The sequence below is a fragment of the Oncorhynchus tshawytscha genome, linkage group LG02 (genome assembly GCF_018296145.1).
Source record: "Oncorhynchus tshawytscha isolate Ot180627B linkage group LG02, Otsh_v2.0, whole genome shotgun sequence".
NCBI lineage: Eukaryota > Metazoa > Chordata > Actinopteri > Salmoniformes > Salmonidae > Oncorhynchus > Oncorhynchus tshawytscha.
This window is the reverse complement of record NC_056430.1, coordinates 13,320,838-13,346,902: the sequence shown is the minus strand read 5'-3', so window position 1 is coordinate 13,346,902 and position 26,065 is coordinate 13,320,838. Positions and strand designations below refer to the sequence as shown.

The following is a 26,065-nucleotide window of genomic DNA, read 5'->3' as shown; positions in this document are numbered from 1 at the left end:
GTTAGGAGGGGATCTGGAGAGAGGGGGAGAGAAGGGTTAGGAGGGGATCTGGAGAGCCGGGGTAGGAGGGGACCTGGAGAGAGGGAGAGAGAAGGGGTAGGAGGGGATCTGGAGAGAGGGGGGGTAGGAGGGGATCTAGAGAGAGGGGTAGGAGGGGATCTGGAGAGAGTGAAAGAGAAGGTGTAGGAGGGGATCTGGAAACAGGGGGTAGGATGGGTAGGAGGGGATCTGGAGAGAGGGGGTAGGGGATCTGGAGAGAAGGGGATCTGGAGAGAGGGAACGAGGGAGCAGGGGGTAGGAGGGATCTGGAGAAATAGGGGTAGGAGGGGATCTGGAGAGAGGGGAGAGGGGGTAGGAGGGATCTGGAGAAAGGGAGAGAGGGGGATAAGATGGACCTTGAAAAATGGAGAGAGGGGGTAGGAGGTAATCTGGAGAGAGGGGGATAGGAGGGGATCTGTAGAGAGGGAGAGGTGGGGAGAGAGGGGGATAGGAGGGGATCTGGAGAAAGGGGAGAGAGGGGGATAGGAGGGGATCTGGAGAAAGGGAGAGAGGGGGTAGGAGGGGAATCTGGAGAGAGAGAGAGTGCAGGAGAGAGGGAGAGAGGGGAGTAGTAGGGAGAGACGGGGTAGGAATGGGCTCTTCGGAGAGGGAGAGAGGGGGTATGGGGGAACTGCAGAGAGGGAGAGAGGGGGAGAGAGGGGGATATGAGGGAATCTGGAGACAGGGGGAGAGAGAAGGGTAGGAGGGGATCTGGAGAAAGGGAGAGGGGGTAGGAGGGGATCTGGAGAGAGGGAGAGAAGGGGGTAGGAGGGGAACTGGGGTGAAGGATAGAGGGGGTACGAGAAATCTGGGGAGAGAGGAGGGTAGGAAGGGATCTGGAGAGAGGGAGAGAGGGGGAGAGAGTGGGGGTAGAGGGAAATGATGACAACAACAGGAAGTCATTTTGGCTGGTGCTCATAATCTCTACTTCCTTTGATTAGTGCTCCCCTGATGGGTTAGTGGTCAGTGCCTGTCTAAGAATATCTTTTGGCTTCAGCATGCTATAAATACAATATACATACCTTATGGACAAATAATCACTATCTTCACTTTACAGAGAGGGATATGAGCATAATATGAAAGGTAACAATAGCAGAAATTACATTTCTGGCCTGAAATATTACAGCAAGCCATATAGCTATCTCTATCTAATCTCTTGTGGACATAATTACACAAGATTTTTGTCCTTGGTTAACCAAGATTAATATCTACCCAATGTTTTTTGCTCAGACCAATTGAAAAGTGATATTTACAGTAATACCATTCCACAAGATTAATCAAGAAAAACAGTGTTCATTAAAGTTTAATCACACACCAGGTTGGTAATCTATATTATCTGAACAGTATATGGAAATGAACATGTTGGCACCATCTCATGGTAATATTTTACTACCAGAACTGGGTGATAACATCAGAACTGTATGGACAAGTCTCGGTCACACTTTGTCACACAGTGAGGATGAGACACTGACCTGTAGATACTGGCACCACCTGGTGGCATTATTCAAAGTTTCCAAAGAGCTCACAAAAAGCCTGGCGGAAAAAGAACAACATGTCCATCACCAGACAGGGGAAACTCCAACCACATGTACAACATGTCCATCACCAGACAGGGGAAACTCCAACCACATGTACAACATGTCCATCACCAGACAGGGGAAACTCCAACCACATGTACAACATGTCCATCACCAGACAGGGGAAACTCCAACCACATGTACAACATGTCCAGCACCAGACAGGGGAAACTCCAACCAAATGTACAACATGTCCAGCACCAGACAGGGGAAACTCCAACCACATGTACAACATGTCCATCACCAGACAGGGGAAACTCCAACCACATGTCCATCACCAGACAGGGGAAACTCCAACCACATGTACAACATGTCCAGCACCAGACAGGGGAAACTCCAACCACATGTACAACATGTCCAGCACCAGACAGGGGAAACTCCAACCACATGTACAACATGTCCAGTACCAGACAGGGAAACTCCAACCACATGTACAACATGTCCATCACCAGACAGGGGAAACTCCAACCACATGTACAACATGTCCATCACCAGACAGGGGAAACTCCAACCACATGTACAACATGTCCAGCACCAGACAGGGGAAACTCCAACCAAATGTACAACATGTCCAGCACCAGACAGGGGAAACTCCAACCACATGTACAACATGTCCAGCACCAGACAGGGGAAACTCCAACCACATGTCCATCACCAGACAGGGGAAACTCCAACCACATGTACAACATGTCCAGTACCAGACAGGGGAAACTCCAACCACATGTACAGCAGGTCCAGCACAGGGTTATACTGTTCTTAGTGCCATAGGCTAAGCCAACACCATAAATAACATTTGGGGAGAGGTTGTGCGAAGGTGTTTTGTTACAGATCACATTACGGTCAAGGTTTCATTCCATTCTCTTTTAGACAGAGGCAAGCTTTCAGTTGCTCAAATAAATTAACTTAAACCATGAGCTGAAGAATTATATTTTAACAGCTTTCTTGTAAATCAAGGTTTAAATCATTGTTAGGCTATAATTAACTACAACAAATAAGAGGACAGAAGCAGAGGTAAATAAATAAAGTATACACTTTTTTTATTATAAAAGTGCATCAATGACATCTGTGATGCAATTTGCAGGTTTGAAGATGTCACATCTATAACATGACAGAAATAAAATGAGGCTCCATTAATAATTCCAGCTACTGAATGTAGGCTAGGTCAATAATATGGACAGTTATGAAAATGTATTTACATAAATCAAAACCAAATAATCACACACATTTTGATTTACAACTTTTTAGTAAGGACATTTTACAACTGAAACATTATCAAATAAGTTCATAACCAAGCTGGTAAGTGTTTGGAATTCTGCGGCTTTGCCAACAAATTGGAAAGTAGCTTTTGTCACTCATCTTAAAAACTGAAGTTATTGCTCTGAAATTCATATTTAAACAGAGAACTGAAAACTTCAGACTGCTTACTTAGGTACAGACAACTGTTAACAGTTGGCACTGACAATGTCTTTATTTTTATCAGAAGTATTCCTGTTGAACTTTAAAGAACCTGTATGAGGGTGTGGGTCTTGAGGAGTGGGTCCTCGATAGGCACTCGTCTTTATCTTTAGAAATATATCTAATAATATAATATTTAATATATCTTTTAATATCTTTCCATAAGACCTCGCCATTTTGGTCAAACGTAATTTAATTTCTGGCAATGCAGTAAAGTATGATTAATTAAAAAGGAAATGGCCCACACTCGCTCACCATTAAAGACATGCTGTATCATTATGTTATTCAAGCAACTATTCAAAATGTCACATTTCAGGCCTTCATCAAAAAAATGATACAGAGGGAATGGACATGTACATATAGGCCCCTACTTCATAATTTTGTCAGGCTATTAATAGTTGCTTAAATAAAATAATGTTTTTAATGGTGAGTTAGCGTTGCGCCTTATACATTTTTTCTTAATGCACCACGCCTCATGTTGGTTGAGTGGCCTCCACTTCTTTCAATACAGTAATGTTTCAATTGTCGAAATGTCTGCTCTAGCCATACCAGAGTCAGCAATGTGTGCCTGAACCTTTTCCTCCTCCTACCATTGCTCCTCAGGAGACCAGTCCTCTGGGAAGTCATTGTCATCATCAATCTCCTCTTCCTCATCCTGTGGCTCCTCCTCCTCCAGTTGCTCTTCTGTGACACCATCTTCCAATGACTCCACTACAACTAGCTGTTCTTCTGGCTCCTCTGTCACTTCCTTTTCCACTGACTCCTCCTGCTCCATTTCCTCCTCTTCAGCTTCCTGTTCCACTGCCTCCTCAGTAACGCCCTTCTCTTCAGCTTCCTGTTCCACTGCCTCCTCAGTAAAGTCCTCCTCTACCTCCTCCTCAGCAGGTTCTTCCTCTGTTACCTCATGCTCCCGTTCTGCCATTTCCGAGGCCTCTGCCGCCTCGGAGTCTACTTCCTCTTGGCTGAGTGGACCACCATTCACCAGCTAGAACACAGAGAACAATCCGTACTGTACATTCAAGAGGGCACTCGAGCATGGGTCATCGTGTATGGTGTCTGGAAGAGTTACACACTTACAATGCTCCTCTCGAATATTAGTTTTATATTAGTTTAACATTTTCAACCCTTTGTCCATGAAAGGATTTGCTTTTCTCTGATCACGCTAGTTTGGTGTTTACAGATCAGAGCGATCTATTAAGTCAACCTGAAGTTATACAATACTTGACTAACTTACTGTATGTGTCAGAAAGCAGAAATAATTACTTTTGTAAGAGCACTGTGTGTAAGTCTACACTATAAGCCTCAAACCATGATATGTTCTTTCATAAAAAAATGTAGAAGATGAGGAATACTTTATTGTTCATTTTCCTTGCAGTCTACGGATATAGAAATATAATAATTAGCTGTGGTGGAAGTGGGGCCTACCTGGCTGTGAACAGCCTCCAGCTGCTTCTTGAGATGGGGGTGCATGCTCTGGGAGCTGATGTGCTGCTCATCCAGGGTCCTGGTCAATAACTGCAGCTGCTGCTCCAGAGTCTGGGCCTTCTTGGCCTGCCATTCCTCCAGCAACTCCCTGAATGAAACACAGACAGATAGAGACTCAATGAGCCATAGAATATTAGAACCAACATTTGAACTGGTATATTTTATGTAAGCATGTGACCTGACCAAGAAAAACCATGCGTCTGTCAGGACAAGCTCCTGCCTATAGTCAAGACAAATAAATTACAGCCATCAAGTAACTTTCACTATTCATATACAGTGGGGCAAAAAAGTATTTAGTCAGCCACCAATTGTGCAAGTTCTCCCACTTAAAAAGATGAGAGAGGCCTGTAATTTTCATCATAGGTACACTTCAACTATGACAGACAAAATGAGAAGAAAAAAATCCAGAAAATCACATTGTAGGATTTTTAATGAATTTATTTGCAAATTTTGGTGGAAAATAAGTATTTGGTCCATAGCAAAAGTTTATCTCAATACTTTGTTATATACCCTTTGTTGGCAATGACAGAGGTCAAACCTTTTCTGTTTGGGATCATTGTCATGCTGAAAGACCCAGCCACGTTTCATCTTCAATGCCCTTACTGATGGTAGGCTTTGTTACTTTGGTCCCAGCTCTCTGCAGTTCATTCACACCCCCCGTGTGGTTCTGGGATTTTTGCTCACCGTTCTTGTGATCCTTTTGACCCCACGGGGTGAGATCTTGTGTGGAGCCCCAGATCGAGGGAGATTATCAGTGGTCTTGTATGTCTTCCATTTCCTAATAATTGCTCCCACGGTTGATTTCTTCAAACCAAGCTGCTTACCTATTGCAGATTCAGTCTTCCCAGCCCGGTGCAGGTCTACAATTTTGTTTCTGGTGTCCTTTGACAGCTCTTTGGTCTTGGTCATAGTGGAGTTTGGAGTGTGACTGTTTGAGGTTGTGGACAGGTGTCTTTTATACTGATAACAAGTTCAAACAGGTGCCATTAATACAGGTAACGAGTGGAGGACAGAGGAGCCTCTTAAAGAAGAAGTTACAGGTCTGTGAGAGCCAGAAATCTTGCTTGTTTGTAGGTGACCAAATACTTATTTTCCACCATAATTTGCAAATAAATTCATTGAAAATCCTACAATGTGATTTTCTGGATTTTTTTCTTTCTCATTTTGTCTGTCATAGTTGAAGTGTACCTATGATGATAAATTACGGGCCTCTCTCATCTTTTTAAGTGGGAGAACTTGCACAATTGGTGGCAGACTAAATACCTTTTTGCCCCACTGTAGCTAGTGAGTGAGTTCATGCATGAAGTTAATCATAAGATTCACAAAACCCAAGCTTACTTGATTTCACCCACTTCCTGGTGGTTGTTATGAAGCACTACCCTGTCAAGACTCAGAAACTCTCTCAGTTCCCTCTGCTCAGTGACCTGTCCCTCCAGCTGTGACGTCAAGCCGTCCACCGTAGTCACCTGCTCGGCCAGACTGGATTTGACGTTGTCCACTGTGCTGGTCATCCTCGCCAAGCTCACTGCTAGCGCAGAGTTGGAGCTCGAAACGGCCGCCACGCTCTCCTTGACCGACTCGAAGTCATCGCTCTTGTTCTTCACCATGGCCTGCAGGGCTGCGGAGGAGATGGCTACCTGCTGGAACTCAGCCAGCCTGGTGTTCATCTCATTGTGGAGTGCCCACAACTGGGATTTGAGGTCGATGCTCTTCAACTGCTCTGACATTGCCAGGGTAACCTCCGCCTTCTGCTGGGCCTGTTTCTGAGCTGCCTCCAAAGCCAGTATCCTCTCCTCGATCAGACCTCCTGATCTCATCTGGGCTTGGTTAAAAAACAGGTATCAGTTAAAGCTTGTGTTCCAGAGAAACAAGGTATAATCTTTATAGCAGATTTTGAGAAATCATTTGATACGTCTAGAACTTGTTTATAAGTGCTTGAATTTCTTCAAATTTGGAAAGTCTCTCATAAGATGGGTAAAAGTCATGTACAACAATAAAAGGGTTAAAAGGGTAAATAAGGGTTACTTCTCTGAGAACTTTGAATTGTCAAGAGGCGTAAAACAGGGTTGCCCTCTGTCACCATACCTATTTGCTACTGGCATTGAATTGTTAGATCTAATGATAACATTAAGGGGTTAAAAATGAAGGGAAGAGACAAAAGTATCAATTGAATGGAAATGGCCCTCCAGCAAACTGGAAGTCTTCCGACTAGCTTGGAAAGACAGTACTGTGCAATATTCAAGAGCCCTCACTGCTGCTTGATCATCCTATTTTTACATCCTAATTGAGGAGAATAAGAACAATCCCCCCCCCAAAAAAGTATACTGTCACAAAGCTAAACAAAAAGCAGCATTCAACAAGAGGTTGGCTTTCACTTCTGCAGTGATGAATTCATTAACTTCCTCGATGAACAGATCATGATCATTAGAAAGAAAATTATGAACTCCTCTTTCAATCTGCATATTTCTCCAAAGCTCAGTTGTCCTGTATCTCTTGACACATTCATGAAAACAGTCATGGCCTCTAAACCCTCAAGCTGCATACTGGACCATATTCCAACTAAACTACTGAAAGAGCTACTTCCTGTGCTTTGCCCTCTTATGTTGAACATAATAAATGGCTCCCTATCCACCGGATGTGTACCAAACTCACTAAAAGTGGCACCAATAAAGCCTCTCTTGAAAAAGCCAAAACTTGACCTGGAAAATTTTAAAAACTATCGGTCTATAGTTTTGTGAATCTTATGATTAACTTCATGCATGAACTCACTCACTAGCTATATGAATATCTCCCATTCCTCAAAAAAATATAAAACCCACTGCCTTCCTGAAGACAAATAATGTATCAAATTTACAATTGATTGATTTTAATTGATGTACGCCGATGAGTCAAGTTCTAGAGTCCTCAATCTTCAACTTTGAAAGGCCTCATTGAGGACATGGATAATTTCTCCAGTTTCTCTGGACTAAAACCCAATTAGTGTACTATATTACAGATTGGCTGCCTATACAATACAAACTTTAAATTGCACGTGGTCTCCCAATTAAATGGGCGGATGGTGAAGTCGATATGCTTGGGGTACATATCCAAGAAAAGTTGAGCGATCTTACAACTGTTAACTTTGATTGAAAACTTTGCAAAACAGATACAGTAGAATCTTGAAACCTTGAAGAGGGAAACACCTATTTAAGGGAAGATTACACTAATTCATTCTGTAGTGATTTCGCAGTTTACATATTTATTCATGGCTCTGACCCAGGAGAATCCTTTTTTAAATAATGTGAGAAAAAAACATTGTACTTTATTTGGAATGGCGAACCAGAGAAATGAGCATATTTCTAAAACGAACATGAGTTTGGAGGGTTAAAACTGTAAAATATTAAGGGATTAAACCTCTCTCTTAAAGCCTACATTGTACTGAAATTGTACTTAAATCCAAATTGGTTTTCTAGCAAGCTACTATGAGAGGCCCATCCTATGATTAAGATTGGTCTCTTTGCTTTATTGCAGATGAAAACCTTACATTTTCGGTGGCTTGACAATGGATCCCTGTTAAAAGTATCAACCTTTTTAAATGGTCATACAGAGTTGGCTACAATTTCAACTTCAAAATCAGTTTCACTTAAACTTTCTGGCGCAGGCGTTCCGCTAGCAACCCACCTCGACAACATCCGATGAAATTGCAGAGAGTGAAATTCAAATGATAGAAAGAGAAATATTTAACATCCATGAAAATACAAGTGTCAAACATCAAAATTAAGCTTAACTTCTTGTTAATCCAGCTGCTGTGTCAGATTTCAAAAAGGATTCACGGCAAAAGCACACCATGCGATAATCTGAGGACAGTGCCTGCATACAAAAGCATGTAAAACATTTTTCAAACAGGCAGGTGCCCCACGAAAGTCAGAAATAACGATATAATAAATGCCTTACATTTGAAGATCTTCTGTTGACACTCCAAAAGGTCCCAACTACACAAATGGTCACAAATGGTCCATTTGTTTGATAAATTCCTTCTTTATATCCCCAAAAATATCCCCTGTTTACATCTAGTGGAAGCCGTAGGAACTGCAATCTGGGAGTATTTTGCCTCATAATAAACATGAGAGCCATTGGAAACAGTAGTAAGCTGAATTATTATTATTTTTGGATGGTTTGTCCTTGGGGTTTCGCCTGCAATATCAGTGCTGTTATATTCACAGACATTATTTTAACAGTTCTAGAAACATTAGAGTGTTTCTTATACAAATCTATCAATTCTATGCATATCCTAGCTTCTGGGCCTGAGTAACAGGCAGGTTACTTTGGACACGCTTTTCATCTGGACGTCAAAATACTGCCCCCTAGCCCAAAGAATTCAAGTCTAAAGGTTTGACAGCAATACCACATAAAATCAAGTCAGTTGGGAACAGGTTTTTAATGTCCCAATACCTTGGCATTGGGTCTATGAATTGACATAAAACAACAATTGACACATCAATCAGTTTGTTACAATTTAAGCTATTATATAAAACACTTTCTACAAAAAGAATGCTGAATATATGGGGCATTGAACAGTCAGCCTTGTGCAGATTCTGCCATGAGGAAACAGAATCAATAGATCATATGTTCTGCTACTGTCCATCAGTGGCTCGAGTTTGGATTCAGGTCGAGGTATGATTGTTAATGTTAGGTCAATATCGGTAGGAAAGTTACAAATAGGGAGGTTCAGTACCCCTTTAAAACCTCATAGTAAAATGGAGGGATGTATTGCAAAAATAAATAGCTAAATAGAATTATACTAGGAAATATGGGTTCATCTGTGGACAGCGGAGGGTTGGAGTTAAGGTCAGAATGAATGGTGGATTGGGCGCTGATGGTGAAAATCCAGCACTTGAAGAAAGAGGCACTGTACAGTATAATGACTTAACTACAGGTAAGGTAGATGTAAGCAAAATAGCTGGAAGTATCAGTAAAAGTATTGTTGTCCGTTCATTTACTAAAATAGACAAAATAAGAATATTTAAAAAGCCACAAAAGCTTGTGTTACAGTTACATTATTATATGGGTGTAGTTACACTGCAATTCTGAGGAAAACAAGTTGTGCTATTAAGTAGTTGTAATGGCAATATTTAAGCTGAATCAGATTCATTCAGTTTAGAGTGATTAACACAATGTTTAGCATATTTATATTTTTTTACGTTTCTGTAATACACATGATTTCCAGTGTTCTGTTTGGGAGCGTTGAGGCTTGATGGTCACTAGACACGATGTTTTATGTTAGAGATGAAATATTTATCAAATATCTGTAGATAGTGATTGACGCCGGTCTGGAGGTGTAAGGCCCGACAAATGCTTGTGTGATTCTGTAGCAGCTTACAAAGCCCCTGCATTTTGTTTTGACTTCCTAACAAGCCTTTCTGGCTGGTGTTTCCAGAGAAGTTGTCTGCTGATTTAGGATGTAAAGGCCTTCTCAGAGACGGCTAGTTAGACATTTCTCTGCTTCTGTGCTGGAGTTGTCTCCCTGTTGCAACTTGTAAAAAAACAAATAGATTTTGATTGACCTTATCGGCAACTGCTCATCCCTGTTATTCACATAGAAATTCTGATTCCAGTAATACACAAGGAATAGGAAAATATTCTCCACATCCGTGCTGGACCAACAAAAAACACCAAGAATTAAGAAAGAGAACCTGCAATACTGTATTGCGGTTCTGGTTACAGTGAAGAGGAATATATGCTGTTTTGTGCAGGCTTTCTGATTATGTTCATAAGCAAAGACTTTCCTCACCCACGTGTAATATCTGTTACCTACAAGGACATTCAGTCATACAGCCGTTTCTGGTTAGCCTGACAACTCATACTAAATCTTCCGCTGCTCTGTCTTTCGCCACATACTTTGGTCTGAGACTGCCATCATTTAAGTTGTTTGTGCTGACGAGTGGCACGAGGGGTGTTGTACAAAACAACTCTAACCAATCACGGAGTCTCTAACCAATCACAGCATCCAAGCCAATGACGGATTTTCAAACTGCCGCTTTACGCTTTACCCACGTGTTTTCTGGCTCTGGCCCAACCTATTGGCTTCTGGATCAATCAGACAGCCCCGAATGTGTTAGCATTCGGTAAAGGGTCGGGGATGTACTCAGATCCATTGCGGAGAAGAAACTAATGTCCATTGACGTGACGTAGCTTTTGGCCAGAGCAAGGAGTCTGGGTAGCCAGGCAAGCTGCTGGCATACAGGGCTGTGAAAATAGCTTGGTAGTGTTAAAGGGTAGAGGGAGGTCCTGACTGATCTTTAAACAGCTGCTGCTGTTTGTTCCGTTGCTTAACAAATGTCATTTCCATTCATTTCAACATGTGTGGTTGGGAAACATGAGCATGAACTTGCAGACTGGTAGCATACTATATATAGATAGCTATCCTATCCTGTATGCATGTGTACAGTATAGGCCAGGGGTCCCCAATTACATTCAGCCATGGGCCAATTTTTCATTGAGCAGATGGTCAGAGGGCCTGAACAAAGTTATAATCAATTTGTACACCACAAATTGATCACAATAATCCCAAACAGATATAGTATTTGACAAAAACAGAATTATTTCAACCCTTGTTTACATTGGGATATGACCACATATGCCTCTAAATTATGAGTGGAAATACTTGGGAATAGATTTCTGAATTTAAAATGACTTTGAGCTGATTTCATAGTGACTTAATATTATTTTATGCCCATAAACAAAACTTATGTGCTCAGAAAACTTGGAGTGCCAAATAGCCACCTACTGTGGAACCCTGTTATAGAACCTACTGTAGAACTATATGCTGTAGCGATGGGCATTCCAAGTGTTTCGGTGAGCCGACTCTTTTGGCTCAGTTCCCGAAAAGATCTATAACCATGAATAATTGCACATCTCCAATGTGAAGCGGAAAGAGTAGGCTACCATTATTTCAGATCGTGGAATGAGCATACAAATAAATGTTTACCTGGCTCAGATTGACGTGCTATCCCCACTAATTATTGTTTCTGAAGCGAGGATTCACCCTCTTTAGATAATTATTTTGTAACATATCTGCAGAAAAACGTTGTTCTGAGCTCATAAAGCAGTCGTAACAGTATGCAAAACAGGGAGCCAAATGAACATCTCTTTCACCGATGCGATTCGGTTCCCGACATTCACCAAAAAGATCCATTCAAAAAGAGCTGTAGACATCCTATGCACATGGCACATGCTGGTATTCAATCATGATCAGAACATCAACATAAACTGATGATGACAAAATATAAATATATCAACATTTTCATATTTTATACAGAACAAAAATATAAACAACACGCAACAATTTCAAAGATTTTACTGAGTTAAGGAAATCAGTCACTTGAAATAAATTTGTTCGTCACTAACCTATGGATTTCCCATGGGTGTGAATACAGATATGCATCTGTTGGTCACAGATAACATAACAAAAAAATAGGTCTCACAATGGGTCTCAGGATCTCGTCACGGTATCTCTGTGCATTCAAACTGCCATCGATAAAATGCAATTGTGTTCATTGTCAGTAGCTTATGTCTGCCCATACCATAACTCCACCGGCACCATGGGGCATTCTGTTCACAACCTTGACATCAGCAAACCACTCTCCCACACAATGCCATATTCGTGGTCTGCGGATGTGAGGCCGGTTGAACGTACTGACAAATTCTAATAAATGATGAAAGAGGCGGATTATGGTAGAGAAATGAACATTAAATGATCTGGCAAAAGCTCTGGTGGACATTCCTGCAGTTAGCATGCCAATTGCACGTTCCCTCAAAACTTGAGACATCTGTGGCATTGTATCTTGTTACAAAACTACCCATTTTAGATTGCCATTTTATTGTCAGCAGCACAAGGTGTACCTGTGTAATGATCAGGCTGTTTAATCAGCTTCTTGATATGCCACACGTGTCAGATGGGTGGATTACCTTGGCAATGGAGAAATGTTCACTAACAGGGAAAAATAAGCTTTTACTGCATATGGAACATTTCTGGGATCTTATATTTCAGCTCATGAAACATGCGACCACCAACACTTCACATGTTGCGTTTATAATTTTGTTCAGTGTATATTCTCTGATGGGAGGAATTGATACTAACAATATTTCCATTTCCTTTCTCCGTCAATGCTTTAATAACAACTCCAAAGCCCTTCTCATTCTCAGCTGGGCTCATTTGATTTATATTATTGCAAAGATCAACGACATAGCCTACTCATGGTCATGTGACAATTTCAGAATCAGATCAGTCCATTACCTGTGCGTCTCTCAGCCCCATCTGCTGCTGAAACTTGTTGATTCTTATTTGCATGGCCCTAAACGTTTCTGATAGCTGATCAATGGATTGTTGCTGTTGCAGGCAAAACCAGCCCGCGGATGCCCCTCCAATCGCGACCATAAGGAACAACATGCATGGCAGCGCAACTTGATTTACTCTTCTTCGTGACACGGACACTGGGTGGGATTCTATTAAGAAAGAGTTGTCCTCGCGCTCTGGCTTGAAGTTGGCGGCAGTCTTTGATTTGCGCTTAGTCATTTTGGATACCTTGTTCCCTGGAGAGAGAGACTCACGTACACAGGAGACGTGAGACAGGGAGAATGATGGCACTCGTCTTGCTCGAGATAAAGTGGTGCTTCGATTTATTAGGGTATGCTACTGTGCTCTCTCTACTCTGCAACACCCCGTTCATTCATTGGACATTTACTGAAGTCAGGCAAGTGTTCTAATGTTAGTATCAGAAGCGTGACACCCCCTCGTTCCTCGTTGTGGTCGGGAGTTGCTCTAGTAGCCTAGAGCTCAATGTGTTTTGTAATCGAATGTAACTTGCATACAATGTTTAAAGGCTACTGTCACGTGTTATACGCCTCTTTATTGAAGTTTGATCTGATATTATATGGACAATGTGCCTTTCAACCCTTTTTCTATGACACCTCAGAAAACTAATGTAGTAGGCCTATGGTCATATATATATTTTGACAGTTGAACATATTTAGGCCTTAGGAAAATGTATGTAAGAAATATACCAATAATTTTCTTGCACATGTGAACATACAATAAATATATTTCGAAAAAATTTATATAGCCATGATTTTTTAGCATGGCCACTGCTGTCAATCACAATTTAAAATGTTCCCTGAGCCCTGCCCCTCTCCAACCCAGATAGAGAAATTATTCGGGTACAGCTGTGGGCCACATACTTTGTATTTTTCTGGCCCAGTATATGCCTGGGTCATGCTCAAAACTGGCCTACATACTGCATCACCATAAGATTACACAGGACAGGCCCAGCAGTGAGCCACACACTGTAAAATTATTAATTCTAAAAGTTTTTTTTTCCATTTTTTTTCACCATTTTTTAACCAGGTAAGCTAGTTGAGAACAAGTTCTCATTTACAACTGCGACCTGGCCAAGATAAAGCATAGCAATTCGAAACACACAACAACACAGAGTTACACATGGAATAAACAAAACATAGTCAATAATACAGTAGAACAAAAGAAAACAAAAAGTCTATATACAGGGAGTGCAATAAATAGGCCATGGTGGTGAAGTAATTACAATATAGCAATTAAACACTGGAATGGTAGATGTGCAGAAGATGAATGTGCAAGTAGAGATACTGGGGTGCAAAGGAGCAAGATACATAAATAAATACTGTATGGGGATGAGGTAGGTAGATAGATGGGCTATGTACAGGTGCAGTGATCTGTGAGCTGCTCTGACAGCTGGTGCTTAAAGCTAGTGAGGGAGATATGAGTCTCCAGCTTCAGAGATTTTTGCAGTTCGTTCCAGTCATTGGCAGCAGAGAACTGGAAGGAAAGACGACCAAAGGAGGAATTGGCTTTGGTGGTGACCAGTGAGATATACCTGCTGTAGCGTGTGCTACGAGTGGGTGCTGCTATGGTGACCAGTGAGCTGAGATAAGGCGGGGCTTTACCTAGCAGAGACTTGTAGATAACCTGTAGCCAGTGGGTTTGACGACACGTATGAAGTGAGGGCCAACCAACGAGAGCGAACAGGTCGCAATGGTGGGTAGTGTATGGGGCTTTGGTTACAAAACGGATGGCACTATGATAGACTGCATCCAGTTTGTTGAGTAGAGTGTTGGAGGCTATTTTATAGATGACATCACCGAAGTCGAGGATCGGTAGGATGGTCAGTTTTATGAAGGTATGTTTGGCAGCATGAGTAAAGGCTGCTTTGTTGCGATATAGGAAGCCAATTCTAGATTTAATTTCGGATTGGAGATGCTTACTTCTCTAGGGTAGGGGGCAGCATTTGGAATTTTGGATGAAAAGCATGCCCAAATTAAACGGCCTGCTACTTAGGCCCAGAAGATACAATATGCATATAACTGGTAGATTTCAATAGAAACCACTCCAAAGTTTCCAAAACTGTTAAAATAGTGTCTGTGAGTATAACATAATTTATTTGGCAGGTGAAAACCTGAGAAAACTCCATTCAGGAAGTAGTTTTTTGTTTGTTGGTTTTGTAGTTTTCTATTCAATGCCATTACAGTATCCATTGACTTAGGACTCAAATTGCAGTTCCTATGCTTTCCACTAGATGTCAACAGTATTTAGAAATTGTTTCAGGCTTGTATTCTAATAATGAGGGAGTAAGACCAGTCTGAATGAGTGGATCCTTGTCGAGTCACAGAGCTTTTTCATGCGCAATCCCGAGAGAGTGCCTTTCTTGTTTACCTTTTATATTGACAACGTTATTGTCTGGTTGAAATATTATAGTTCATTTAGGCTAAAAACAAGGATTGAATATAAACATCGTTTGACATGTTTCTATGAACTTTACAGATACAATTTGGATTTTTTTGTCTGCCTGTTTTAACTGCGTTTGAGCCTGTGGATTACTGAAGAAAATACGTAAACAAAACTGAGTTTTTTGGATATAAAGAGTCTTTATCGAACAAAATGAACATGTATTGAGTAAATGAATGTCTTCTGAGTGCAACCATATGAAGATCATCAAAGGTAAGGGATTAATTGTATCTTTATTTCTGACTTGTTTAACTCTTCTGCTTGGCTGGTTACTGTTTGTAATGATTTGTCTGCTGGGTTATGTTCTCAAATAATCGTAAGGTATGCTTTCGCGGTAAAACATTTTTTTAAATCTGACACCGTGGTTGGATTCACAAGAAGTTAATCTTTAAACCTATGTAAAATATGTTTTTTTTTTGTGAATTTTTATAATGAGTATTTCTGTATTTGAATTTGGCACTGCAATCTCACTGGATGTTGGCCAGGTGGGACACTAGCCCTAAAGAGGTTAATATGAGTCTGGAAGGCGAGTTTACAGTCTAACCAGACACCTAGGTGTTTGTAGTTGTCCACATATTTTAAGTCAGAGCCATCCATTGTAGTGACACAGCCATTTTCCCAGCCAAAGATAGGAGTCACAAAAAGCAGAAATATAGATACAATTAATCACTAACCTTTGATGATCTTCATCAGATGACACTCATAGGACATCATGTTACACAATACATGTATGTTTTGTTCGATAATGTGCATATAAATATCCCAAAATCTCAGTTTACATTGGCGCCTTACATGCAGTAATGTTTTGATTCCAAAACATCCGGTAATTTTGCAGAAATACTAATAATAAACATTGATAAAAGATACTAGTGTTATTCACAGAATTAAAGATATACCTCTCCTTAATGCAACCGCTGTGTCAGATTTCAAAAACACTTTACGGAAAAAGCATAATCTGAGAACGGCACTCAGAACCCAAAACAGCCAGAGGAATATCCGCCATGTTGGAATCAACAAAGTTAGAAACAACACCATAAATATTCACTTACCTTTGATGATCTTCGTCAGAAGGCACTCCCAGGAATCCCAGTTCGACAATAAATGACTGATTTGTTCCATAAAGTTCCATCATTTATGTCCAAATAGCCACTTGTTGTTAGCGTGTTCAGCCTAGTAAACCATCTTCATGAGGCTCGAGCATTTCATCCAGACAAAAACTCTAAATGTTCCGTTACAGTCCCTTAGAAACATGTCAAACGATGTATGGAATCAATCGTTAGGATGTTTTTAACATAAAACATCAATAATGTTCCAACAATGTTCCAACCAGAGAAAAGCACTGGAACGAGAGGTAACTCTGTCGGGAAGCGCGTCATGAGACCAAGGCTCTCTGCCAGACCACTGACTCAAACAGGTCTCATGAGCCCCTCCTTTACAGTAGAATCCTCATTCAAGTTTCAAAATACGGTTGACATCTAGTGGAAGCCCTTGGAAGTGCAACCTCATCCATATCTCAATGTGTACTCGGTAGGCCAAGCTTTGAAAAACTACAAACCTCAGATGTTTTCTCAGGTTTTCGCCTGCCATATGAGTTCTGTTATACTCACAGACAACATTCAAACAGTTTTAGAAACTTCAGAGTGTTTTCTATCCAATACTAATAATATGCACATATTAGCATCTGGGACAGAGTAGGAGGCAGTTCACTCTGGGCACGCTATTCATCCAAAAGTGAAAATGCTACCCCCTATCCCAAAAAGGTTAACACAGTGTCCAAAGAGGGGCCAGAAGTATACAGAATGGTGTTGTCTGCGTAGAGGTGTACCAGAGAATCACCAGCAGCAAGAGCAACGTCATTGATGTATACAGAGAAGAGAGTCGGCCCGAGGATGGAACCCTGTGGCACCCCCATAGAGACAGCCAGAGGTCCGGACAGCAGGCCCTTCGATTTGACACACTGAACTCTATCAGAGAAGTAGTTGGTAAACCAGGCGAGGCAATCATTCAAGAAACCAAGGCTGTCTAGTCTGTCAATAAGTATGTGGTGATTGACAGAGTCGAAAGCCTTGGCCAGGTCAATGAATAAGGCGGCACAGTAATGTCTCTTATCGATGGCGGTTATGATGTCATTTAGGACCTTGAGTGTGGCTGAGGTGCTCCCATGACCAGCTCTGAAAACAGATTGCATAGCGGAGAAGGTATGGTGGGATTCGAAATGGTCGGTAATCTGTTTGTTAACTTGGCTTTTGAAGACCTTAGAAAGACAGGGTAGGATAGATATAGGTCTGTAGCAGTTTGGGTGTAGAGTGTCACCCCTTTTGAAGAGGGGGATGACCGCGGCAGCTTTCAAATCTTTGGGAATCTCAGACGATACGAAAGAGAGGTTGAACAGGCTAGTAATAGGAGTTGCAACAATTTCGGCACATCATTTTAGAAAGAGAAGGTCCAGATTGTCTAGCCCGGCTGATTTGTAGGGGTCCAGATTTTGCAGCTCTTTCAGAACATCAGCTATCTGTATTTGAGTGAAGGAGAAATGGGGAGGCTTGGGCGAGTTGCTGTGGGGGGTGCAGAGCTGTTGACCGGGGAAGGCGTAGCCAGTTGGAAAGCATGGCCAGCCATAGAAAATGCTTATTGAAATTCTCGATTATAGTAGATTTCCTAGCCTCCGTGCAGTGGACTAATGGGAGGAGGTGATCTTATTCTCCATGGACTTTACAGTGTCCCAGAACGTTTTGGAGATTGTGCTACAAGATGCAAATTTCTGTTTGAAAAAGCTAGCCTTTGCTTTCCTAACTGCCTGTGTATATTGGTTCCTAACTTTCCTGAAAAGTTGCATATCACGGGGGCTATTTGATGCTAATGCATTACACCACGGGATGTTTTTGTGATGGTCAAGGGCAGTCAAGTCTGGAGTGAACCAAGGGCTATATTTGTTGAACATGGCATGCTTATTTAAGATGGTGAGGAAAACAATTTTTAAGAATAAGCAGGCATTCTCTACAGACGGAATGAGGTCAATATCCTTCCAGGATACCCGGGCCAGGTTGATTAGAAAGGCCTTCTCGCTGAAGTGATTTAGGGAGCGTTTGACAGTGATGAGGGGTGGTCGTTTGACCGCAGATCCATTACGGACGCAGGCAATGAGGCAGTGATCGCAGTTGAAGACAGCAGAGGTGTATTTAGAGGGCAGGTTCGTTAGGATGAAATCTATGAGGGTGCCCGTTGTCATGACTGTCCTGATCAGGTCAGGTTACAGGAGACCACAACCCTACAGATTATCTCTCAACCCCAATAGAGGAGGAGAGATCTAGGGGTCTGAAGATGTGGGGGTTTAATGACCCCTCACGCCCATGGTAAATCTTAGGCCACAGACAAATTCCTTTGTCCTGTCACTATGGAGAACCAGCCAAAGAACATTTAACATGAAATAAAGGGACTTTGGAACAATGGTTTCCGTCAGCCACAATGGTGGTCATGACGATAGATGTAATATGAAAATGTACGTCATTTTTGTTTTGTTATTAAGGGATAATAGATGACGTTATTACGAAAACAATGTAACGTTAAGAGTTTTCCTAGTATATGTTTGATGTTTATACATTGTACGTTGTATAGAAAATGTCCAAATCAAAGATAATGTTTTGGTAAAGATGAAATGTGAAGTTAGTTGTCTAAAATTGTATTTGAGTAACCTTGCCTTTCCAGACCTTGCCTCTTATCTTGGTATACCCAGAGAATTGCCCTAAAGGCAGTTACGCACACTTCTGACCTGAGGGTATAAAACCTGTGAGTGAAGAATTAACATATCAGACTAAGTGACCCAAGCTGCAGCCGAGGTCTAAAAAGTCAACGAACCCAAAACGCAACAAGTGTGAAGAAAAACACATCTTTTTGTGTCTAAGCGGGTGAATTCAAGTCGGACCACCTAGCCTCCACTCCCCATTGAATCATGGTATCTACACTGTTTCATTCCTACGCTGTGAGCTCTGAGCTACAGAGCTGTCTGTCCTCAGGAGAGCCCTTCCAGAGCAAGGGCGAGGGAACAGACTCCTAAGCCAGAAGGACACTGACATCGTGAGGACAATTGAGTTGCGGCGGAGAAGTGCGTCATTGAGCAGCCTGAACAGTCCACGCAGAGAATCCACGGAGACCTTCCACACGTAATTACATCATTATATTCTGACCCATAAGAGCGGCAGTTTGGGGCAAGGCTAGGGTGAGAATAAGCATAGCTGACAAATTCACCCAAATGTATATTTCTCTCGTGTACTTTCTCTTTTTCTCTCTCTTTTAAATCCCCACTTTGGGTAACACGTGCCATAGTGTGTTGGCCCATTATACAAAGTTCTAATCAATAGCCTAGAATGTGTTTTTGTGTATGTGTATCTTTTATCATCATTTTAGCTTTCTAGTAAATAAATACTCAACTAACATTGGTGTGGTACGAACTCATTGGTGAGACCCGGGTCCGTGCAGATTCCTGGATTATGCGACGTTCAGAACGAGACTGTAGAGGTAACTGATTAATTAGTGGCTGTTGTAAAATCGATATTCTGATATTCTTTGAGTTAATTTGGGAAATAGAAACTCAATAAAACTAATTTTCCCAATGTGCCCCAGGTTAATGAGTTAATAATTGCTTGATTCAGTTAATCACGCAATTAGAAACCTTTAATCATTCGATGAGCAACAGTCGTCACATTAACTAATACAACGTCACGACACTGTGTTTACAGATTTAGGGTTGTACCTGATAGGTTCCATGATAATTTGGATGAGATTGAGGGCATCTAGCTTAGAACGTAGGACGGCCGGGGTGTTAAGCATATCACAGTTTAGGTCATCTAGCGGTACAATCTCTGAAGTTAAATGGGAGGCAATTAATTCACATATGGTGTCCAGGGCACAACTTGGAGCTGAGGGGGGTCTATAACAAGGGGCAACAGTGAGGGACTAATTTCTGGAAAGGTGGATTTTTAAAAGTAGAACCTCGAACTGTTTGGGCACAGACCTGGATAGCATGACAGAACTCTGCAGGCTATCTCTGCAGTAGATTGCAACTCCACCACCTTTGGCAGTTCTATCTAGGCTGAAAATGTTGTAGTTGGGGTTGGAAATTTCAGAATTTTAGTAAGTAGTAAGACATATATAAAAGCAACGGATACCATTAATAAGAAGGGGCTAGAAGCGTCTTATATGGTGAGCTACCGAGTGGCTGGGACAGGCAAGACCCATACTATTGTGGAGGACTTAATTATTCCTGCTGTCGCAGATATGGCTGGGACAGTGCTGGGGGAAAAGTCTCCAAAAATTATACAGACAATGCCTTCATCAAACAACACTGTTTCACGACGCATCAGTGACATGGCAGGAGATGCTTTGAAACAATTACTGCCTCGCATACAAGCCAGTGAATTATATGTGTTACAGCTGGATGACACAACAGACGTGGCTGACCTGGCACATCTCCTGGTATATGTCCGTTACATTCATGGGGGGTCAATTAAGAAAGATATCCTCTTCTGGCGACCAGGACAATAAGAGAGGATATTTAAAAAATACTGGACAGCTTTGTGACATCAAATGGACTTTGGTGGTCAAGATGTGTTGGTATCTGTACTGATGGCGCAAAAGCCATGACAGGGAGACATAGTGGAGTGGTAACGCGCGTGCAAGCAGTTGCTACCAACGCCACTTGGGTACACTGCCTCATCCACCGAGAGGCTCTTGCTGCCAAGGGGACACTACAGTGAAAGTTGTTAACTTTGTTAAACCAAGGCCTCCTGAGTGGTGCAGGGGTCTAAGGCCACTAGAGATTCTGGGTGCGAGTCCAGGCTCTGTCACATGCGACCGGGAGACCTATGGGGCGGCGGGGCGGGGGAGGGTTTGGCCGGCAGGGATGTCCTTGTCCCATCGTGCACTAACAACTCTTGTGGCGGGCCTTGCACAGTGCACGCTGACACGGTCGCCAGGTGCACGGTGTTTCCTCCGACACGTTGGTGCGGCTGACTTCCGGGTTAAGTGGGCATTGTGTCAAGAAGCAGTGTGACTTGGTTGGGTTGTGTTTTGGAGGATGCACCGATCTCGACCTTCACCTCTACTGAGTCCATACGGGAGTTGCAGCGATGAGACAAGACTGTAACTACCAATTGGATACCACAAAATTGTGGAGAAAACCATTTTAAAAACATTGTTAAAGCAAGGCTCCTGTGTATGTTTTGCATTATGCAATGATATGGACAGCGACCATGTAACGCTTTCACAACATAGTGCACTGGTTATCAAAGGGAAAAGTATTGATAAGTTTTTTTGAATTGAGAGACGTGCTCAAAGTTTTCTTTACTGACCATAATTTTCACTTGTCTGATCGCTTGCATGATGATGAGTTTCTCACATGACTATCTGGGTGATGTTTTTTCTCGCCTGAATGATCTGAATCTAGGATTACAAGGACTCTCCGCAACTATATTCAATATGCGGGTCAAAATTGAGGCTATGATTAAGAATTTGGAGCTCTTCTCTGTTTGCATTAACAAGAACAACACACAGGTCTCTCCATCATTGTATGATTTTTTTGTGTGCAAATGAACTCAAGCTTACGGACAATGCAAAACATAATAAAGCGAAGCACCTGAGTGAGCTGGGTGCGCAATTACGCAGGTACTTTCCCGAAACGGACGACACAAACAACTGGATTCATTATCCCTTTCATGCCCTGCCTCCAGTCCACTTACCAATATCTGAACAAGAGAGCGTCATCGAAATTGCAACAAGCAGTTCTGTGAAAATTGTATTTAATCAGAAGCCAGTGCCAGATTTCTGGATAGGGCTGTGCTCAAGAGTATCCTACCTTGGCAAATCCAGTTGTTAAGACACTGATGCCCTTTGCAACCATGTACCTATGTGAGAGTGTACCTATGTGAGAGTGGATTCACTAGCATGAAAACTAAATACGGGCACAGACTGTGTGTGGAAGTGATTTAAGACTGAGACTCTCTCCAATACAACCCAGCATTGCAGTTATGTGCATCATTTCAAGCACACCCTTCTCATGAACCTGTAAGATGGCTAAATAAAGAGCAACATTTTTGATTATTATATTATTATGTGTGCCCTTGTCACTTCCCACAAGCCGGGTTGTGACAAAAACACACACTCATTCTTATGTTTAATAAATGTATCGTATAGTCTGTGTGGCAGGCTTACAATTATGGCAAAAAAACAAACATTTGAGAGTGCGAGGGGGTACGCAGCTGGAGGTTGAATGTTTGAAGGGGTACGGGACTATAACCTTTTTTGCAACCACTGGCCTAGATAGTTATTTGTAGAGTATGTCAACTTTGGTGTCTATTTGACTTCATTGCAATTTTCAAAGATCAGCATAAGAACATTAAAAAGGGAGAAGACCACCAAGTCTGGCCGTGTGGAGAAGTGCAAATAGATTTGAGTTAAGCTATAGTGAGGGGCAATTTACCGGTTTGTGGATAAACTTTATCCTGTGTCAGTGAGTGTAGCTATTAAGTTCATTTTGAGCGTCTTAGCAATACAATGTTTCCTATACAGCTGTCAACATTCTAAAAGGAAAGAGACACTTAATCAATTATATAATCATTAACCAGATTTTCCCAGATTCTAGACTTCGATGAGTGATAACTCAGTTCTAGTATGTTGTCATTGATGAGAATGAATCTAAAAATCTATTGACATTCAGAATTTACTTTGTTTTGACATCCAGCCTGTATTGTAGTTTCATGACCAGAGACAAATCTTCAAAGGCACAGTATTTATTTATTCGGAGTGGTACATGCATTCACACATTCTTGATTTATAGGATCCTTCCCACTATATGATTGATATGTTGAGTGATAAAATCCCAAGTTATCAATTGTCCTTGTGAAAATTACAGTTTATTAAATATTCTACAGCCGTAATATCATTAATAAAATCAAAGTTTATTTATATTGCACATTTCTTACAACAAATGCATTGCAAAGTGTTCACAGTCATTGGATGGGGATTTGTCTGTAAAGTGGGGATCATATAACGAATTAGAGGGCATAAAGGCATTGAAAATGGCTACAGGAATGGACGTGCAGGAGTCAGGGCTTTGGGTCACGGTGTCTAGGGTCCTGGGTCCTGGGTGCCTCATTGGATGGTCTGGTGGGCACCACAGCAGTGGTAGAGGTCAAGTTTCTATATGATGTAAGGGACCTTACCATTGAAGAAGCAGTAAAGTCAAAGGATTTCTATATCCAGGAGGAGGGAGGGTCTTGCCGCCCTCCAACATGAAGACCATGTTGGAGTCATGCCTTGCCATGCAGTCATGAGTGAACAGGGAGTACAGGAGGGGATGAGTACACACGCGTTAAGGATCAGCTTGGCGGATATGTTGTTACCTACCCTTACCACCTGGGGGCGGCCCGTCAGGAAGTCCCAGATCCAGTTGCAGAGGGAAGTGTTTAGTCCAAGGGTCCTTAGCTTAGTGATGGTTTTTGCGGGCACTATGGTGTTGAACGTTGAGCTGTAGTCAATGAATAGCATTCTCACATTCCTTTTGTCCAGGTATGCAAGTGCAGTGTGGAGTGCAATAGAGATTGCATCATCTGTGGATCTGTTAAGGCGGTATGCAAATTGGAGTGGGTCTAAGGCTTCTGGGATAATGGTGTTGATGTGAGTCATGACCAGCCTTTCAAAGCACTTCATGGCTACAGAAATGAGTACTACGTCTGTAGTCATTTAGGCAGGTTACCTTAGTGTTCTTGGGCACAGGGACTATTGTGGTCTGCTTGAAACATGTTGGTATTACCGACTCAGACAGGGTGAGGTTGAAATTGTCAGTGAAGACACTTGCCTGTTGGTCAGCGCACGCTCGGAGTACACGTCCTGGTAATACTTCTGGCCCTGCGGACTTGTGAATGTTGACCTGATTAAAGGTCTTACTCACATCGGCTGAAGAGAGCGTGATCACACAGTTGTCTGGAACAGCTGATGCTCTCATGCATGTTTCAGTGGTACTTGCCTCGAAGCGAGCATAGAAGTAATTTAGCTTATCTGGTAGGCTCGTGTCTAGAGGTCGACCGATTATGATTTTTCAACGCCGATTCCGATACCAAATTATTAGAGGACCAAAAAAAGCCGATATGGATTAATCTACCATTTATTTTATTTTATATATATATATTTGTAATAATGACAGTTACAACATTACTGAATGAACACTTTTTTATTTTAACTTAATATGATACATCAATAACATATATTTAGTCTCAAAAAAATAATTAAACATGTTCAATTTGGTTTAACTAATGCAAAACAGAGTGTTGGAGAAGAAAGTAAAAGTGCAATATTTGCCATGTAAAAAAGCTAACATTTAAGTTCCTTGCTCAGAACATGAGAACATATGAAAGCTGGTGGTTCCTTTTAACATGAGTCTTCAATATTCCCAGGTAAGAAGTTTTAGGTTGTAGTTATTATAGGAAATATAGGACTATTTCTCTCTATACCATTTGTATTTCATATACATTTGACTATTGGATGTTCTTATTGGCACTATAGTATTGCCAGCCTAATCTCAGGAGTTGATAGGCTTGCAGTCATAAACAGCGCAATGCTTGAAGCACAGCAATGAGCTGCTGGCAAATGCAGGAAAGTGCTTACGATCCTGCTGCTGCCTACCACCGCTCAGTCAGACAGTTCTATCACATATCAAATCATAGACTTAATTATAATATAATAACACACAGAAATATGAGCCTTCGGTCATTAATACGGTCAAATCCGGAAACTATCATTTCGAAAACAAAACGTTTATTCTTTCAGTGAAATACAGAACAGTTCCGTATTTTATCTAATTAGTTGTATCCCTAAGTCTAAATATTGCTGTTACATTGCACAACATTCAATGTTATGTCATAATTATGTAAAATTATGGCAAATGAATTACGGTCTTTGTTAGAAAGAAATGGTCTTCACACAGTTCGCAATGAGCCAGGCAGCCCAAACTGCTGCATATACCCTGACACTGCTTGCATAGAAAGGTAGGACAAAAAGTCCAAAAAGTTATATTACGGGTCGTAGAAACATGTCAAACTAAGTATAGAATCAATCATTAGGATGTTTTTATAATAAATCTTCAATAATGTTCCAACCGGAGAATTCATTTTTCTGTAGAAAAGCAATGGAACGTAAGCTTAACTTCCACATGACCGCGCGTCACGAGCTCGTGGCTCTCTGCCAGACCTCTGACTCATTCCCCTCTCATTTGGCCCCACTTCACAGTAGAAGCATCGAACACTGTTCTAAAGACTGTTGACATCTAGTGGAAGTCTTATGCAACATGACCAATATCCCACTGTATCTTCGATAGGCTATGAGTTGAAAACCTACACGCCTCAGATTTCCCACTTCCTGGTTGGATTTTCTCAGGATTTCGCCTGCCATATGAGTTCTGTTATACTCACAGACATCATTCAAACAGTTTTAGAAACTTCAGAGTCTTTACTATCCAAATGTACTAATTATATGCATATTCTAGCTTTTATGGCTGAGTAGCAGGCAGTTTACTCTGGCACCTTATTCATACAATCTACTCAATACCGCCCCCCAGTCACCAAGAAGTTAACAAAGTCTGCCATTCTCTGGATTTATGGTACTTTCAAGACAACTGGGAACTCGAAAGAAAACAAGGTCGAATCATGACCTACATGTACATATT

General features: G+C 41.6%; 1 protein-coding gene across 1 annotated transcript; it reads right to left on the bottom strand.

Annotated features, from left to right (window-relative positions):
* Positions 1-2,628: 2,628 nt before the first annotated feature.
* Positions 2,629-13,280, bottom strand: zgc:66479 (neurofilament medium polypeptide). Its single transcript, XM_024383629.2, has 4 exons — positions 12,832-13,280; positions 5,895-6,373; positions 4,497-4,644; positions 2,629-4,056 (listed from the first exon to the last, which is right to left on the bottom strand). Exons 1-4 carry the CDS (start codon positions 13,108-13,110, stop codon positions 3,658-3,660), a joined length of 1,305 nt encoding a protein of 434 aa, XP_024239397.1. The 5' UTR covers positions 13,111-13,280; the 3' UTR covers positions 2,629-3,657.
* Positions 13,281-26,065: the final 12,785 nt, after the last annotated feature.

Bases quoted from the DNA above. Each gene is read 5' to 3' on its own strand.
- zgc:66479 (XM_024383629.2), bottom strand. From the start codon at position 13,110: ATGACTAAGCGCAAATCAAAGACTGCCGCCAACTTCAAGCCAGAGCGC. The intron at 4,645-5,894 runs GTAAGCTTGGGT...TGTTTCATTCAG, and splicing joins CAGGAAGTGGGTGAAATCAA to GGAGTTGCTGGAGGAATGGC. The intron at 4,057-4,496 runs GTAGGCCCCACT...TCTGTGTTCTAG, and splicing joins TGGAGGCTGTTCACAGCCAG to CTGGTGAATGGTGGTCCACT.